The sequence below is a fragment of the Haplochromis burtoni genome, unplaced genomic scaffold (assembly GCF_018398535.1).
Source record: "Haplochromis burtoni strain Fernald_Lab_line unplaced genomic scaffold, NCSU_Asbu1 Contig_100, whole genome shotgun sequence".
In the NCBI taxonomy this organism is placed as follows: domain Eukaryota; kingdom Metazoa; phylum Chordata; class Actinopteri; order Cichliformes; family Cichlidae; genus Haplochromis; species Haplochromis burtoni.
This window is the reverse complement of record NW_024582461.1, coordinates 1279484-1295206: the sequence shown is the minus strand read 5'-3', so window position 1 is coordinate 1295206 and position 15723 is coordinate 1279484. Positions and strand designations below refer to the sequence as shown.

The window sequence follows — 15723 nt, the reverse complement described above, 5'->3', positions numbered from 1 at the left end:
GTCTGTTTATCTGTGAATTCTGTTACAAAAGTTATTACACATGCTGTTCACAGTTTTTGGATTTCACAAGATTTTAAAAGAAAACTCCACACGGCTTTCTTTCTTTCCCTCTTTTGTCCTGGGATAATGAAATACAAACTGCCTGAAGATGTAAACCCCTGAAAGCTTGTCGGCTGACCTCAGGAGTGCGTTGGTGTACAATTAGCAATTTTCACAACCATATATTGGAACAACAGATTTTCGTAAGAATCTGCTTTGGCAGTCATCAAACCACTAAGCAAAGGACTTTTCCTTATGAGAGGGCACAAAATTGCGCAATTACGCCTTACAAAAGAAAGCCTGATGAGTACAAGCAACACATTCTTTATTCAGATGAAGCAAAAAGCCATTTGTCTGGATTTCAGTGTTTGGTGTGGACCTGGCAATGAATGCCAGAGTGACTGCATAGGTCTGACCTTGAAACATGGAGGTGGGAGCATGTTGATATGGGTCTGCAGTAATGCCAGAGGTTTAGAGGAGGTGGCGTTTGCAAAGTGAGCTCACTCAAATGCAGAATAAAGAGTGGGCTCGTAGTGTCAAGAAGCTTGGCAAAAGACACAAACAATCGCACATCTTTTGTTTGTTTTTTTTCAAGAAAAGTGAACTATGACTTAGCCAAGTATGTCTTCTGACGTGAATCCAACAGAACACCCACATCTGGAGAACTTAAAGTGCAACCCCTGCAGCAAAGAGGATCTGAAAAGAAACATCTGTGAATAATGGCAGAACATCTCTTCACAGATTTGTGCCAGACTGATATCATGCAGAAAATACACTCAACAAAAATATAAACGCAACACCTTTGTTACTGCTCCCATTCCCCATGGGATGGACGTAGAGACCTAAAATTCATTCCAGATACACAATATAACCATCCCTCCCAAACAGTGGTCACAAATCAGTCCAAATGTGTGGTAGTGGGCACATCTGCTATATTGAGATAATCCATCCCACCTCACAGGTGTGCCACATCAGGATGCTGATCTGACATCATGAGTAGTGCACAGGTGTACCTCAGACTGCCCACAACAAAAGGCCACCCTGGAATGTGCAGTTTTTTGCGCTATTGGGGGTCTGGGGACCCAGAACCGGTCAGTATCTGGTGTGACCACCATTTGCCTCATGCAGTGCAACACATCGTCGCATGGAGTCTATCAGATTGTCAATTGTGGCCTGTGGAATGTTGGTCCACTCCACTTCAATGGCTGTGCGAGGTTGTTGGATATTCGTGGGAACTGGTACACGCTGTCGTATACGCCGGTCAAGCACATCCCGAACATGCTCAATGGGTGACATGTCCGGTGAGTATGCTGGCCATGCAAGAACTGGGACATTCTCAGCTGCCATCTGCCCTGAACAATGTGAACCATGATTCATCCGTGAAGCGCACACCTCTCCAACGTGCCAGACGCCATCGAATGTGAGCATTTGCCCACACAAGTCTGTTACGGCGACGAGCTGGAGTCAGGTCAAGACCCCGATGAGGACGACGGGCATGCAGTTGAGCGTCCCTGAGACGGTTTCTGACAGTTTGTGCAGAAATTGTTTGGTTGTGCAAACCAATTGTTCCAGCAGCTGTCTGGGTGGCTGGTCTCAGACGATCTTGGAGGTGAACCTGCTGGATGTGGAGGTCCTGGGCTGGTGTGGTTACACGAGGTCTGCGGTTGTGAGGCCGGTTGGATGTGCTGCCATATTCTCTGAAACGCCTGTGGAGACGGCTTATGGTTGAGAAATGAACATTCAATGCACGGGCGACAGATCTGGTTGACATTCCTGCTGTCAGCATGCCATTTTGCTGTGAGACAAAACTGCACATTCCAGGGTGGCCTTTTGTTGTGGTCAGTCTGAGGTACACCTGTGCACTACTCATGATGTCAGATCAGCATCCTGATGTGGCACACCTGTGAGGTGGGATGGATTATCTCAATATAGCAGATGTGCCCACTACCACACATTTGGACTGATTTGTGACCACTGTTTGGGAGGGATGGTTATATTGTGTATCTGGAATGAATTTTAGGTCTCTACGTCCATCCCATGGGGAATGGGAGCAGTAACAAAGGTGTTGCGTTTATATTTTTGTTGAGTGTATTTAAGCATGGGTGTACTGACTTGTGTTGTTGTTCCTTAATTAGTTAAAAGATGAATTAGTCAAGTAAATATTCAGTTATTTAAGAATAAATGGTTTAATTAATGAGATTAACGTTATTAGGGGCGACCGTGGCTCAGGGGGTTGGGAATCGCATCTGTAACCGGAAGGTCGCCAGTTCGATCCCTGGGCTCTCTGTCCTGGTCGTTGTGTCCTTGGGCAAGACACTTTACCCTACCGCCTACTGGTGTTGGCCAGAGGGGCCGATGGCGCGATATGGCAGCCTTGCTTCTGTCAGTCTGCCCCAGGGCAACTGTAGCTTGCCTCCACCAGTGTATGAATGTGAGAGTGAATGAATAGTGGCATTGTAAAGTGCTTTGGGTGCCTTGAAAAGCGCTATATAAATCCAATCCATTATTATTATTAACCCTCTCAAGGCAGGCGTTGCAGATTTGCAACAGTTAAAAACTAACAACCTGATTACCCCACATACATATTTTATGAGTTTTTTTTACTCAGAAGTACCACTGCAGGACTTGGTTGTGCATTACCAACAGAAAGTTTAATTTGAGCCCCAAGGGTTAATGTTGTCCCAGACCTTCGTCAGTTTTGTTATACATTGAGTATGCACAATCACAAAATTTGGCTACTTCACCCATAGTAATCAAAAACCAAGCCTGATATTTTTTGATAGCACCTTAAGGGTCCCTTTCTGACCACCAGTGCTTAACAAATTGATATTGCAGAAAGTCCAAACCTCCACCTTTTACATCAAACTGAGCCAATTTAGGCAAGGATCGTCATTGCTGAAGGGAGCTGGATCTCTAGCTATAGCCCAGAGATGTAGAGGAGGTGACATTTATAAAAAGGCCGTTTTCAGCTAAATCGGTCGCAGTATCCAATCCCGAGTGCTTCACGGGGTTGTGCACCTTGAACTTTTCCTGCTGGGTCAGACTGTCGACACAGAGTTCTGCTGTAACATCCACTGACGACTGAGGAAACAAAAACTCAGCTCACAGGAGCTGAAAACCCAGCAGATTGAAAATCTGGAGGTTTTTTGTTTTTTTTTACCAGAACCAGTAGCATCTTGGTAGATTTGACTCCCTCCAACAACATTGTTTCCCCAGAATTGGAATTAAAGTTAATGCGTCACTGTTTTGATGGGAAATACTTGAAACAATCCAAAAATACTAAGAGCTAGAGCATTGCCCCAGGAGACTATAAGTTCAGTATGACAGTGCAACTTTGTAATCACACGTTGTCACTTTTATTTTTTAGACCCTGTTGATTTAACCTGTTGCCTTGCAGCAGTGATAAAAAGGTGTCCACCGGGACAGTGTGACTTCACATCCGAACCCAACCACGCCCATCAGCGATGCTCACTGTGCTCTGAAATAAAACAGGTTTAAAGCTTTCAGAAAGATAAGGTATTAAGACACTGCCTTCCATCTGTTGTTGAGTTGCTTTAAAATAATGTCTTCTGGCATATGATGCTGAGATCAGCAGCCCTGAAATAACCCAGCAAACAGGCAGCTCTGCCTCTGACCCTCAGTCTGACAGCCCACATGACTCAGCTGGTCTTCCTGTGAGCTACTTTGTCTTCATGCATCTCATCTTGACTTAGCTCATTTGTCTCCAGCCTAGTTTGCTGTTGTTGTCGAGCTCACTCTTATGTTTTTAACCCACTTCTCTTTTGGCCTGTTGTGGTTTGTTTAATTTTGTTTCTCAGTGTTGTGATTTATCTGAAACTGCTCCTTTATGTGGCCTTTAGTTGTGTGCCGATTAGCTTATTGCCAGTGAAGCCACGTGCTTCAGAAGTATCTCCCCAGAAGTTGTTATTAATTAGCAGGAGGAGTCTGGTAGCAGGATGATTACCATGCCATCTCCCTGTCAGGCTGGGGAAAGTCCAGGATTATGCCTCTGTGCCAACAAGCTCTCCTCTGTTCATGACTGTAGTGATTACCATGCTACTAAAGTCTATGCTGGCATAAGACAATAGTGTTGACACACAAGCCTCAATGGAGCTGTCCTCTCGTATCTTCAGTACTTATTACTCTTTGGTATCTCACTCCAGCAGAGCTAGCTCCCTGACACTTCCAGGCCCTAACCCTTCACCCATGACACACACACACACACATTCGACAAACCACATTAATGCACACCAACAAGCACAAACATGCACAACTAGGGCACTTGAAGATGCTAGTTGTTGCCTCACTTGAGCTGCAATCCCATTCTAAGAAGAAAGCAACCTCTCTGTGACTCTGAGGACAATGGGACCATTTCGGCATGCTCTCACACAGTGTAACAAAATCCAAAACAGAAAAGAAAGTTATCTCCAAAAAACAGGTGAAGTCGAGGATACAAACAGCAAACGTCACATGCCGCGTGGGTGATCCTAATACTCCCACAAAAGTGTTGAATTTAATCCAAAGTTAGAAGTACAATATTCCACAAATCATAATGCCCACCACCAAGAGAAGTAAAATCAATTACACCATGAAATTAGGTGCACGGGTTTACTGGGTAAACTTCAGTTTAAATACTTTGTCTCAGTAAAAGCATTAAGGAAACTGGATGTCATTAGAAAGCTGTTCATTCTGTTCTTCTGAGCAGGAGAATGCATTCTTCTTTACACAGTAAAAACTATCAGGCCCAAAAGAAGTCACCACCTCGATTTAACTAAGAAAACAGGAGAAGACGAGCCTTCCATTGTATAATTACTGCAGTGGTTAATATGTTTGGGCTGGCAACAGTTTGGGTTATTTAGACCCGAACTGATGCAGTGAGTAACTTCTCATTACTTAAATATGTTGGAAGGCACATTGGAAAGATGTTATTCCATTTTGGAAGCTTCACATTATCAGCAAAGAAAACATCTAAGGGCATTACTGAAACTACAAAACTGGGTTAAGACCTGTTCAGTGAATTATTGAAATCTAGAAAGATACTGTGAACCATCATCTGTGAGGACGGCTGGAAAAATGTCTCGAATGATTGTGATCGCGAAACTACACGACTATAATGAATAACCAGGTTTTTGTCATCAGTGGATTCTTTTTCTTCCCTGATGGATATATTCCAGGAGAACAAAACCAGGATTCATCAGGGTCAAAGTGGGACAGAGACATAATTTCACCCATGGATTGGCCACCAGAGTCCACTGAAAATGTTTAAATGTGCTGGGGAAGACTTTACGCAGTGGTCTGACTCTCGCATCATCAATACAAGAGCTATAGACAGAAATAAATGTTGTGACACTGCATATATTTATCAAAAAGGATCAAAGCTAAAAGTTTTCTAGTGTAATATTAGTGTGGATGTTTTTGGCCACGCAGTGTTTAAGTTTACATCAATGATTAGTTTTTTTGTTTTTTATAGAAATCAAAGTTATTTTTAATAGAAAGGCTTGATATGTATTTGGTAATCAGTGTATGTGATTTCTTTAGACTCCAGTACTTAAAACATGTATTAGACCATGACTAAACATAAGGTTTGAAATGTCACAGCTGCCCTAAATTTACATTACTGGTATTTAACAAAATCATTTTTGTATTTTTCTGTGATTGTTAATTCCCCGTTATGCACAAGCACATGTTAAAATCGAATTATTGTTGGATTATTGTTGTAATACATGATTTTTGAAATTCACCATTTAAAAAAGCATAATAATAATAATATTAAAATAAATGAATAGAAAAGCACACTATTTATTTTTTACTAAGATGCCAAATTACAGTTATTTACTCAGATTCCTGAACAGAAAAATTAGTTTGAGTGCTTGAGTAATTTCTGACCACTCCAGTATACCAGCTCAAATTTGTATGTAAAACACAAACTCAGTTCAGTGAATTCAGTGTTTTTTTCATTTTAAATAAGTTTTTGACACATTTCTAAAACATTTACATGTTCTTATTTTTTATGGCAGGGGAATAAAAAAGTGTGTTATCACCAAGCACTGTATTTGTTTAACAGAGGCCCAAATTACTTCCTAAATGTGAAGAAGGAGTTTGAGGAAAACTGAATTATAGTCAAAGAAAATAAATGATTGATAAAGCCCGTAACTGAAAATCTTCACTGAACCTGCAGCGCAGAGCGGAGATTTACATTTTGGTCACTGCACACATTTTCCTTTTTTCACCTCTTGCCGTGCTTTGCTCCATAACCACTTCCCTGGCACACAGTCAGAAATCACTTGGACAATGGCTGTTATTAACAGAGCAGTAACAAATGGCTGTGCCCTGCGTGTGTGCACATGTGAACCTCAGTCTGAGGGTGCAGAGATGTGTACGGATGAGCACGTGCGCTAATGAATGAGACACAGGAGACAAATTTTAACGCAGACCAGGCGAGTAAAAAAAAACGCATAATGTATCAAAATAATGAAAGTTATCTCCACCTTTTAACATTCTGGGGATGCTGCCTCCATTTCGCAGCTCTTTGTATAAACATTCATGGCTTTAATAACTTGAGGAGCAGCGTGGTTATTGACCCAGTCGGGCATTCTCCTCCATTCCTAATCAGCAGAAGCAGAGCCTTGGGCTCAGCATTCCCAATGAGCCACCACATTTACATCCTGCAACGCAGCCACGAGTCTGAAAGGGTCAGTGGCTACAGGCTCCTCCATGCCTGCAGTGCCCAACATCATCAGCTGAAGATGGTGTTATTAAGTGTGCCTCATAACATGAAGAGATTAGACTCCAATCTTTAATGGATCACTTTACTGCACACTGTGACTGTTTAATTTTTGAAAATATATGTATGACACGGGCTGCTCCATGAAGCAGACTGGATGCAAGCTCGGCGTGGAGATAGTGCATTAATTCTCTCCTCTTAATCTTCAGGTTACTACTTTGAAATTCCATCTATTGGAGCCATCAGAATCAACACTCAGGTAAGATATAAAGAGTTTGTATTAGCTGCAAAATGGTGTTGGGAACTACTTTTAAAATTAAAAGTTAGTAATGGCACCACTTCTACAGGCTGTTGATTCTTCACCATCTTTGACAATAGGAGCACAAAAGATCTTTGTGTAATAATTTGAAGGAATATCATGGAAAATTCTTGGATGTAGTGAATGACAATATGAAGAGGGTTGGTGCAACAGTACAGGATGTCAGGAAGAGGGTAAGAAGCAGGCAGATGATCTGCTGTGGTGTCCTCTAAAGGAAGCAAATGAAAGGAGAAGAAAACAGTAATGTGAAAGCCTGTTTCTGATGTTAGAAGAAAAATGCTACTAAAACGTTAACAATGAAAGTCATTCTTATCCTATAATTTGACCACTAGCCTTAGCGTGTGTGGCTGGTCACACGCCTGTTGAGTTTAAGTTGCTTAAAGCAGCAGATGTTTATTTGGCAGATAAAAAGCTGTGCAAATTCAGAACGTTGCTTAAAAACATCCTACCAGATGAAAGGAACCAATCTACCTCCTTGTAAGATATCCTACCCTAAAATTTGATTCGTAAATTTGATCAAATGGCTTTTGCTGATCCACCTGTACAGAAGAAGAAGACAATCTGCCACAGCAAAGGGATGCAAATGTTTATACATGCAGATTTCCAGAAAGATCTGTACTTTAGCTTTACTTTAATTTAGATGCATATTTTCGCTCAGAACTTCACCTGATTATTTTGTAGGTTAATTATATAATTCTGCTACTGACTCTCCGAATCCTTTCATGGACTCAAAAGTCCACAAAACGATATTTTAAATGAAGAACTTAGTTTACTTTTCTGCCATGCTGGCTTTGATGATAATTACACTGTAGCTTTGCTTTCAAGAGTTCCTGAGGAACAGAAGAAAGCACAGCTGGATGGCAATAAATTGGAAGTGACACGAGTTTAGATGTACCGATAACAAATGTGGTCTTTCCATGAGAACATACCTGAAAGCTAAGTAAAGTAGAAGGCCCAGAGACGTCCCCTGCCCACCCCATGCACACACACATACACATTTGCTTAAGGCACTTTGGGCTTCGAGAGGCCCTCGGGATAACCTCATTCTAGCTGGAGAAATTGACTCCATTGTTTGGTGGTGGGGGAGCTGCTCCAAACCCCTCCTCCCCTATGCTCCGCTTCCCACCCACCCCCAGTCCCGGTGAGTGACCAGGCCCTAGAATAGACTGTCAGCTGTTCCATTAAGTCTGGCATATTTATATTCTGAGAGCCGCCACTTACTCTAATAGGTTTTCTGAAGGTGGGTGACTACAGCTTTCTGTGCAGGCCCAGAAGACACACTGGGGCCAGATGTTATTTAACCACCGTCTGCCCTTCAGTATCACACACTCATCGCGTACTCTTGCTTAAATATGATAGTACTATTCAAATAGCAGATGGACTACAGAAGGCAAAAAATTATTATTATACTCACCATCCTGAGTCATACTTTTATGAATGAATAGTTGGAAATACTTTGACTTATATATCCTGGCTTCTTTGTATGGGATCTCAGTGGAGCAACAATAACAGTGCAGGCATTAGTTCGGATGTTTGGCTTCTGTGTGACCAGACTGGTGAGTTCACTGTCTGCATTTGTGGGGGGGGGACCAGATATCTCCAGTTGCTGACTTTTTATGTTTCCCAGATTGTTGTAGCTGGGCAGAAAATTCCCCCTCTTTATCCTGTGAAGAGGTCTGGCTGTCACTGTCCTGATGGAATATCTCCCTGTGGCGCATTAAACCGGACTTTTATTGAGCTAATAATAGAATAGGTTACGCTTGTCAGCACCTTACTGTTCAGACGCTGGAAAACAAATGGTCAAAATCACGATACTGAAGTAGCTGCATGCTTATACAGGTCACGCCTTTTGTGTTTCAAGGGTAGATGGTGTCAGGGGTCAGACCTTTGCAATATCATTTCCCCTTTCGCTGCTGAATGGATGGAAATTTGTCGTTATGTGCAAACTGTTAAATTAACATTTAACCCAGATGACCTGCTGGGGGGGGTTTTTTGTTTGCTTTTTGCTGATCCTGTTACACTTAATTATATTGTGGTGATACATGACTTTATGGCTCACTGACTGCTGAGTAGGATACTCAGGAAAAAAGAAGCTATTATGGCAGAAGTATACAGTTAGTTTTAATTATACAACAGTTTTGCCTTCTTCTTCTGGTCTCTGTGAGATTATATTTCTGGCATCCATTTCTTTCCTCTGTCATAAGGTGACTTTTTAACCAGTTAAGCATCTCCTAACAGACACAGATCAATCAGTTGTTTTCAAAAAAGACATCCCAGTTTTTGTTTGAGGTGGCTTCAGACCGCAAAAAGAAAATAATGAATATGATGTATTACTAGTAGACTTAACCCCTCACCTCTACTCACAATTGCTGTGGGATGCTATCACATTCCTAGCATTGACAGGAAAGCCTCTGGGAAAATGGCGTGGTTGCACGTCGTGCCATTGACACCCTTAATGTGTTTTTAATAGCTCCTTCATAATGATGAAAAACGGCCTTGAGCGGCTCAGGACTGGAGGCTTTATGGCGCGGCAGGACCGGGACGCGGCTGCTGCTGGTGGCCCGCTGCTTTATGTGGTGATAGAGACGAGGCCGGTCAGGGTCTTGTAGTTTTATGACAGATGAACGTCGGAAGGCTCTTCAAGTTCTCTGCTTTAATGGCAGTACATGACACGCACTATAAATGGCTGTTTGATTATGTGTGAATACTGTAGGCAGTCGTACTAGCATTTGTGGTTTTGCTGGTGCAGGAGTACCTGGATGTCCTGGGCCGTCCGATGGTGCTCGCCGGGACTAAAGCCAAGCAGGTGCAGTGGACAAACGTCTACCAGGATGCACTGGTAAGCAAGAATTTATAATCATAATGAATTTATAAGCATATCCTGTGCACGTATAGGCTAGGAGTTGATACACTGACAGTACAAAGCAGTGGTACAGGGGGTACTTTCATTGGCTGGCATATAAAGTGGTTTATTTTTTGCAAATCGCTGTAAATCGTCAGTACACTTTTATTCAATTCCATTTCACTGTACCGGTAGTTTTATTTATATAGCATCAAATCACAGCATTTAACCGCCTATGAGCAAGCACTTGGCGACAGGGGGAAAGAAAAAGTCCAGTTTTTCACAGGAAGAAACCTCTGACAGAAGTTTTCTCTGGGAAGACCAGCCATCTGCCGCAACCTGTTGGGGGTGGGAGGTCTTATCATTTACTAAATCGGGCATGACTGGTATGTAGAAACACGGTGCGTTCGAGATATGTTGGAACTCAGGACTCATGTTCCTGAAAACATGAGTTTGCCGTTAAAAGAATTCATGTGGCAACAACAGCGAGAAAGAAATGGAATTTTGCAAAACAAACAAAAAAAGGGGGCTATGACGTCGTTTATGTGGGGTGTCCATACCTTGGTTTATGGTGGGATTAGTCACCCATCTGGCCACCTCTTGCATTTGCCCCTGGTAAACAGTGTTCTTCATATTTTTGTTGTCATCTATATCTGGGCATGTGCTTTAAGGATACAATTAATTTGATTTCTAATGTGTTTTATTAGGGTTTGGGCCTTGTCATCACCGGCACAATGCCGGTCTTCAACCTCACTGCTGATACTGCAAGCTCTCGGGTAAAAGCAACACTGCAACATAGCATGTGACCTTAAAATAGCTGTGCTTTTGCACTTTATCATTATTATTTAGTAAATATAATGTTTTGGGTTGTTTTTTTTTTTACATCTATCCAGGCAGGTAGGGCTGTAAAGTTACTAAAAACAGACACAAGTTGGAGGAGCAGAAGGATTTGAGGTTTTATTTCTTGTTGTTGACCATCATCAATCATTTGTAACGGTGTCCGCCCAGCTGCTCTTCTATGCAACACCTCCCCCCTGAGGTGACGACAGACATCACAGCAACTCATCTGTACTATCTACTAACATCCATAGATGCATCCAGCTTTCAGTATCCATGACCAAAGTATTTACTCTGAGCTTATCACAAAGGCTTAAAGCAGCAAACCGACTCAGTTTAAGATAGACTGTGAAAATATGTGCTAATCAGATTGCGCACAAAGTGATAAGTCAGAGATGGCATAGAGATGTTCTTAGCACGCTCACGGCACAGCCACCAGCCCCGTTTGATTCTCTGATACTAGCAGCGGCTGTGGATAAAATGCTTATAATTGCTTTATGTCTTCTGCATACAGAACCAGCTCATCCTTGGAGTCATGGGAGTAGACATTGCAATCAACGAAATCAAAAAGAAGACACCTACATACAGAGTGAGCATGTCGCTGAAGATGTCTCTTGTGTTACTTTCAGATATGTGTGGTTTTTGAATAATTTCAAAATTCCCTTTTGTGCTATGCAGCTTGGAGCTAATGGCTATACCTTTGCCATCGATCCAAATGGTTATGTACTGCTGCATCCCAACCTTCGGCCTAAGGTAGACCCAGTTATTAACACTTCTGTGCATCTAAAGAGTTGTCAATGTAAAATTTTGGACATTATTCCTGCTGACTGACGTTCACCCTCCTCCTCCATCTTCCACTGCTTTCTCTCTCTGTGCAGATCATTAACTTCAGGGAGCCCGTCACTCTGGACTTTTTGGATGCAGAACTGCAAGACAGCAACAAAGAGGAGGTGCAGAACTATTCCCGTGCAATATCATGACTGTCACCACCTGTGTTTCATGCAATTTGTGTTACATTTAACCTTTTAACTGTCACTTGTTTTCAACCATTTTTGTCTTTCATTATGAACACTCACGCCACAGCCTCTGTGTTTCGCTTGCCTTTCAGATCCGCCGACAGATGATTGATGGCAAATCAGGGCAAAGGAAAATCAAGACGCTCATTAAATCAGTTGATGAGGCAAGTCATCAATATATGAAACTCAATCATGATCCGAAGTAGCACCTTACTGGTGTTGTAATGAATTTGAAGCGCTCGGTATGTTTAGTGTCTGTTGTTACTCTCCGATTATGGGAGGAGGTGTGAAGGTTACCTTTTTGTGGTTGCCAACAGAGGTACATCGACGAGGCCGTGCGGACGTACACGTGGACCCCTGTGGAGGGTACAGATTACAGGTAGGTTGGAAATGCAAACATGCATCACCTGACCGTCAGAGAAAAAGATGGCGCAACTTGAACCTGTGAGTGAAGTCCAGATTTTACACTTTAAATTGTTGAGTCACAAGTCTCAGATATCTGCTTGACAGCTTCTGCCTATGAATGTTTGTGAACAGTAGCTTCCCTGAATTAATGGCGGCTCGCTAATGAATTTGACTAAAAATTAAAAAGTCACTTCTTTTTCTATCTTTGCTAACATTTCTGAGGAGTAGCGTAAATTAACTGCTTAGTTTACTCATCTAAAAACTCGGTTGAACATTTGAAGTTGTATCATAATGACATTTCCTCTAGGCAACACTCTGCAAATTACAGTTTATGACATTCGGTAGTCCTACAAATGCCTGATTTGTGTTTTTTATTACGTCTGCTGGCTGCGTGCCTAGTACTGGCAGAGTGCATATGAGGCTCTCGCTGCACAGTCCTATTAATATCCAACTCAAATGGATATTCCAGTGTATTTAAGAATCTGTGTGAAACTCAAATAAACCGACATCCAAAGCTCTGCACAGTAGTGTATCCTACATTGTGCAGTTCAAGGCTCATAGAATTTTTTTTCTGTTTGAGTTTTAATCTCTTCCTATTATATCTGTGAAGACTTCTATTTTAGGCTTGTGTGGCAACAAAGATCAAGAAATGGGACATCTCTGTCCCGTTTAAATTCTGCTTTCGGCGATGCCTGTTTGTACAATTTATGACCTATTATGTCTTAATGGTGATGTATTGCAGGGTAAAAGTGACGTACTTTCACAGTGGCCTCACTAGTATTGGATAAAAATCAGGCTCTCTGAGGTGTTTTCTATTTTTTCCATCTTTATTGTTTAGGGTCACTCTTACTGCGTTTACCTGCGTCATTTGTAGCTTCAGATGGCAGCTGTTTCCCAGAGAAAAAGCTTTGATGAACTGATTGTACACAAACTGCTCAGAGCCACTCAGCAGACAAATGCTTCCTGTATTTCTTGTTTCATTAGCATTTCATACAATGCAGGGGTACTTGGCGATATGATTATTATTAGTTTAATTGTTCTTTATTTATTGTTTTTCTTTTTTATGTCTTGGATTTTATTATCTTATTTGATTATGTGAGATTTTATATTGTAATGTAATTATTATTTATGTGGAGCCCAGGAAGGACTGTTCCATCTTTTTTATAGATTAAGGGGAATTCAAATAAACAGTAAACAAAGAAAGCAAGTGGCTGGTGAATATAGTGGATCTTCATCAGCTAAACTAGTGATTTTCCCTAAAGAAGGTTGGCCACAGTTTTAATGGTAATTGTTATCATTGCCAACAATCTATAGTGTCAAAACTCCCATTAGCTGCCTCACTTTAACTCAAGAAGAAATACAGCAAACTCACAGTTTCCAGCCAATACGTGAATTTGATTGCGATGCTGGTTTCCAACTCTATATTTTTAATCATGGACTACACCAAACTAGCTTTGGATGATTCAAAGTTCCAAATAATCCTTATTTACCTTTAACAGCCCCATCCACTGTCTGAAACAAGTCATTTGAGCTCTTTCCGCTCCTTTCTTTCGATTGGCTACCCCTCTCTAACAGAAGGGTTGAACACAGCAGATGGCGCTGTTTTACTGAAACCTAGAGTTGTGTATTTGACAATACAAAGAGCTGTCTGTTTGAGCATTAGAGCCTTATCAATTTATTGGCAGGCCGATATTATCATCAATATTAGCTATAAATGCTGATCGTTAAATTACTAGATGCAGGTAAAAGATGCTAGGATTTTTTTTTAATCTTTTTAAATTTTGTGTGTCTTAAAAGAAAAATGTCAGCCAATGTATCAGAATATTGGAAAATTAAATCACCAAATACTTGTATCAGCCTTAAAAACTCCTATATCAGTATTTCTTGCATATGCACAGACTTGATTTTTTTGAGAACAGAAAATAAGGAAAAGCAAACTAGGCGTGCAGTAAAGCACATATGTATTTTGTGTATTTGTGGCTTTTAACATAATCTTGCATTAAATGTTCCTGTTTTTTTGGATCTTTTCACCTCAGTCTAGGGTTGGTACTGCCTACATATAGTGAGAACCACATCAAGGCCAATCTAAGTGACCAGATCCTCCAGGTGCAGTGTAAGTACTCTTGGGTATACCCAACATCCTTCACTCTCTGTCTCTACTACTCTGTCTCTCTTGCCTCTCTGCTCTCCGCCCAATATGACCTTTACGCTCTGGTTCAGTCCTCTGTCCCGGGTCTTCAACATCATCATAGAGAGTGTCCGAGCGGAGGCACCTGCCCAGTCCCCCCCCCTCCCCCTCTCCTTCACTCCTTGTCTTCGCTATCTATGCTCTCTGATAGGCAGGATCATTCCTGAGTCCCCCCGACTCCTCTTCTGCCCCCGTTCCCTCCTGTCTTCATGCTGTGCTGTAAAAACGGTGATGTTTTTTCTTCACACTGGCTGAAGAAAAAAAACAACTGAACTAACAGAAAGGTGAAAGCTGTGGTCTTACTGTGTTACTCAGGTGAAAATAATGGTGACCTTTGTGCTATTATTTTTTTTGCCAAATGCTCTCGCCTCTTCTTCCACCAAGTAATGATTCTGAAGCGTCTGTGTTCAAAGTATTTGATGTTATGGATAACTGTGAAAACATGCATGCTTTTCACTCCTTATGATGATTTTTTTAAAATAATTTTGGGAACTTTTCCTTGTGTTATGTGTGTTATTTTTGATTTGATTTAATTTTTTTGTTAGACTGTGTGAGATGTTTCTCGGCTTTGGAATCATTCGACTGATAAACTCCCACATGGCCTGGGATACTGGCTTGTCAACTGTGGGAGTTTGGGTTTTTTGTGGGTCTGAATGGGGACACGTGTTGTCTCTCTCATTCTTTCTTTGTCCAGACCCCATTACTTCCCTCTTTTCCTGGTGCATTTGATTTTTTTCCCCATGGTTATCTCTCATAATTACTGGTTTGTCTTTGCTGTTTTTTTCTTTTCCTAGATTGTCATGTTTGGTTTTGTTTTTCCTTTCTTCCATTGGTTTCCGTTTCCTCGTTTGCTCTTGCAAATAAGTTGTTTGCTCTTCATTTCTTTTTTCTCTCTTGTCTTGTTTGACTTTAATTGGTTTCTTTTTTTCAAGAAAACAATATTTTTATTCAAACAGTAATTGAATAAAATATTGTCTGTGATCCTCCCTTCCCACCCGATCCCCTGTTTCTTTTCTTGCTCACTCCTTCTCTGATGGATCCACACAGTGTCATACACCAAGGGCAAGTATACTCCATATTGGTCCACGTTCCCTACCTCTACTTCCTACTCCCTACCGCTTCCTCCCCTTTCCTACACCTCTCATCCTAAACCTTCTCCCGCTGACCCCCTCCCTCCCTTCCCTCACCCATCCTAGCCTGCTTGCCTCTGTTCCTGCCCGTCTTGCCTTCAGGATTTCCTCCCCTTTCCCTCTTTTTTTCTCCTCCACTTTCTCCTCTAATCCCTCCTTCCTCCTCTTCCTTCTCACTCTCTTGCTGCAGCTCAGATCCCACATCTCTCACAGTGGCTCCTCC

The 15723-nt window shown here is 41.7% G+C and overlaps 1 protein-coding gene across 5 annotated transcripts in view; it reads left to right on the top strand.

Moving 5' to 3' along the window:
- cacna2d2a (calcium channel, voltage-dependent, alpha 2/delta subunit 2a) overlaps nt 1–15723 on the top strand; it is a 186955-nt gene that overhangs the window by 158844 nt on the left and 12388 nt on the right. For 3 of the 5 annotated variants that reach the window (XM_042223068.1, XM_042223065.1, XM_042223067.1), the window contains 10 exons: nt 6973–7022; nt 9832–9921; nt 10632–10700; nt 11276–11350; nt 11440–11514; nt 11640–11711; nt 11870–11941; nt 12095–12156; nt 14219–14295; nt 15418–15432. In XM_042223068.1, the coding sequence (XP_042079002.1) occupies nt 6973–7022; nt 9832–9921; nt 10632–10700; nt 11276–11350; nt 11440–11514; nt 11640–11711; nt 11870–11941; nt 12095–12156; nt 14219–14295; nt 15418–15432 (657 nt within the window). The remainder of the gene's footprint in view (nt 1–6972; nt 7023–9831; nt 9922–10631; nt 10701–11275; nt 11351–11439; nt 11515–11639; nt 11712–11869; nt 11942–12094; nt 12157–14218; nt 14296–15417; nt 15433–15723) is intronic. The other 2 variants (XM_042223066.1, XM_042223069.1) reach the window with 1 other exon arrangement.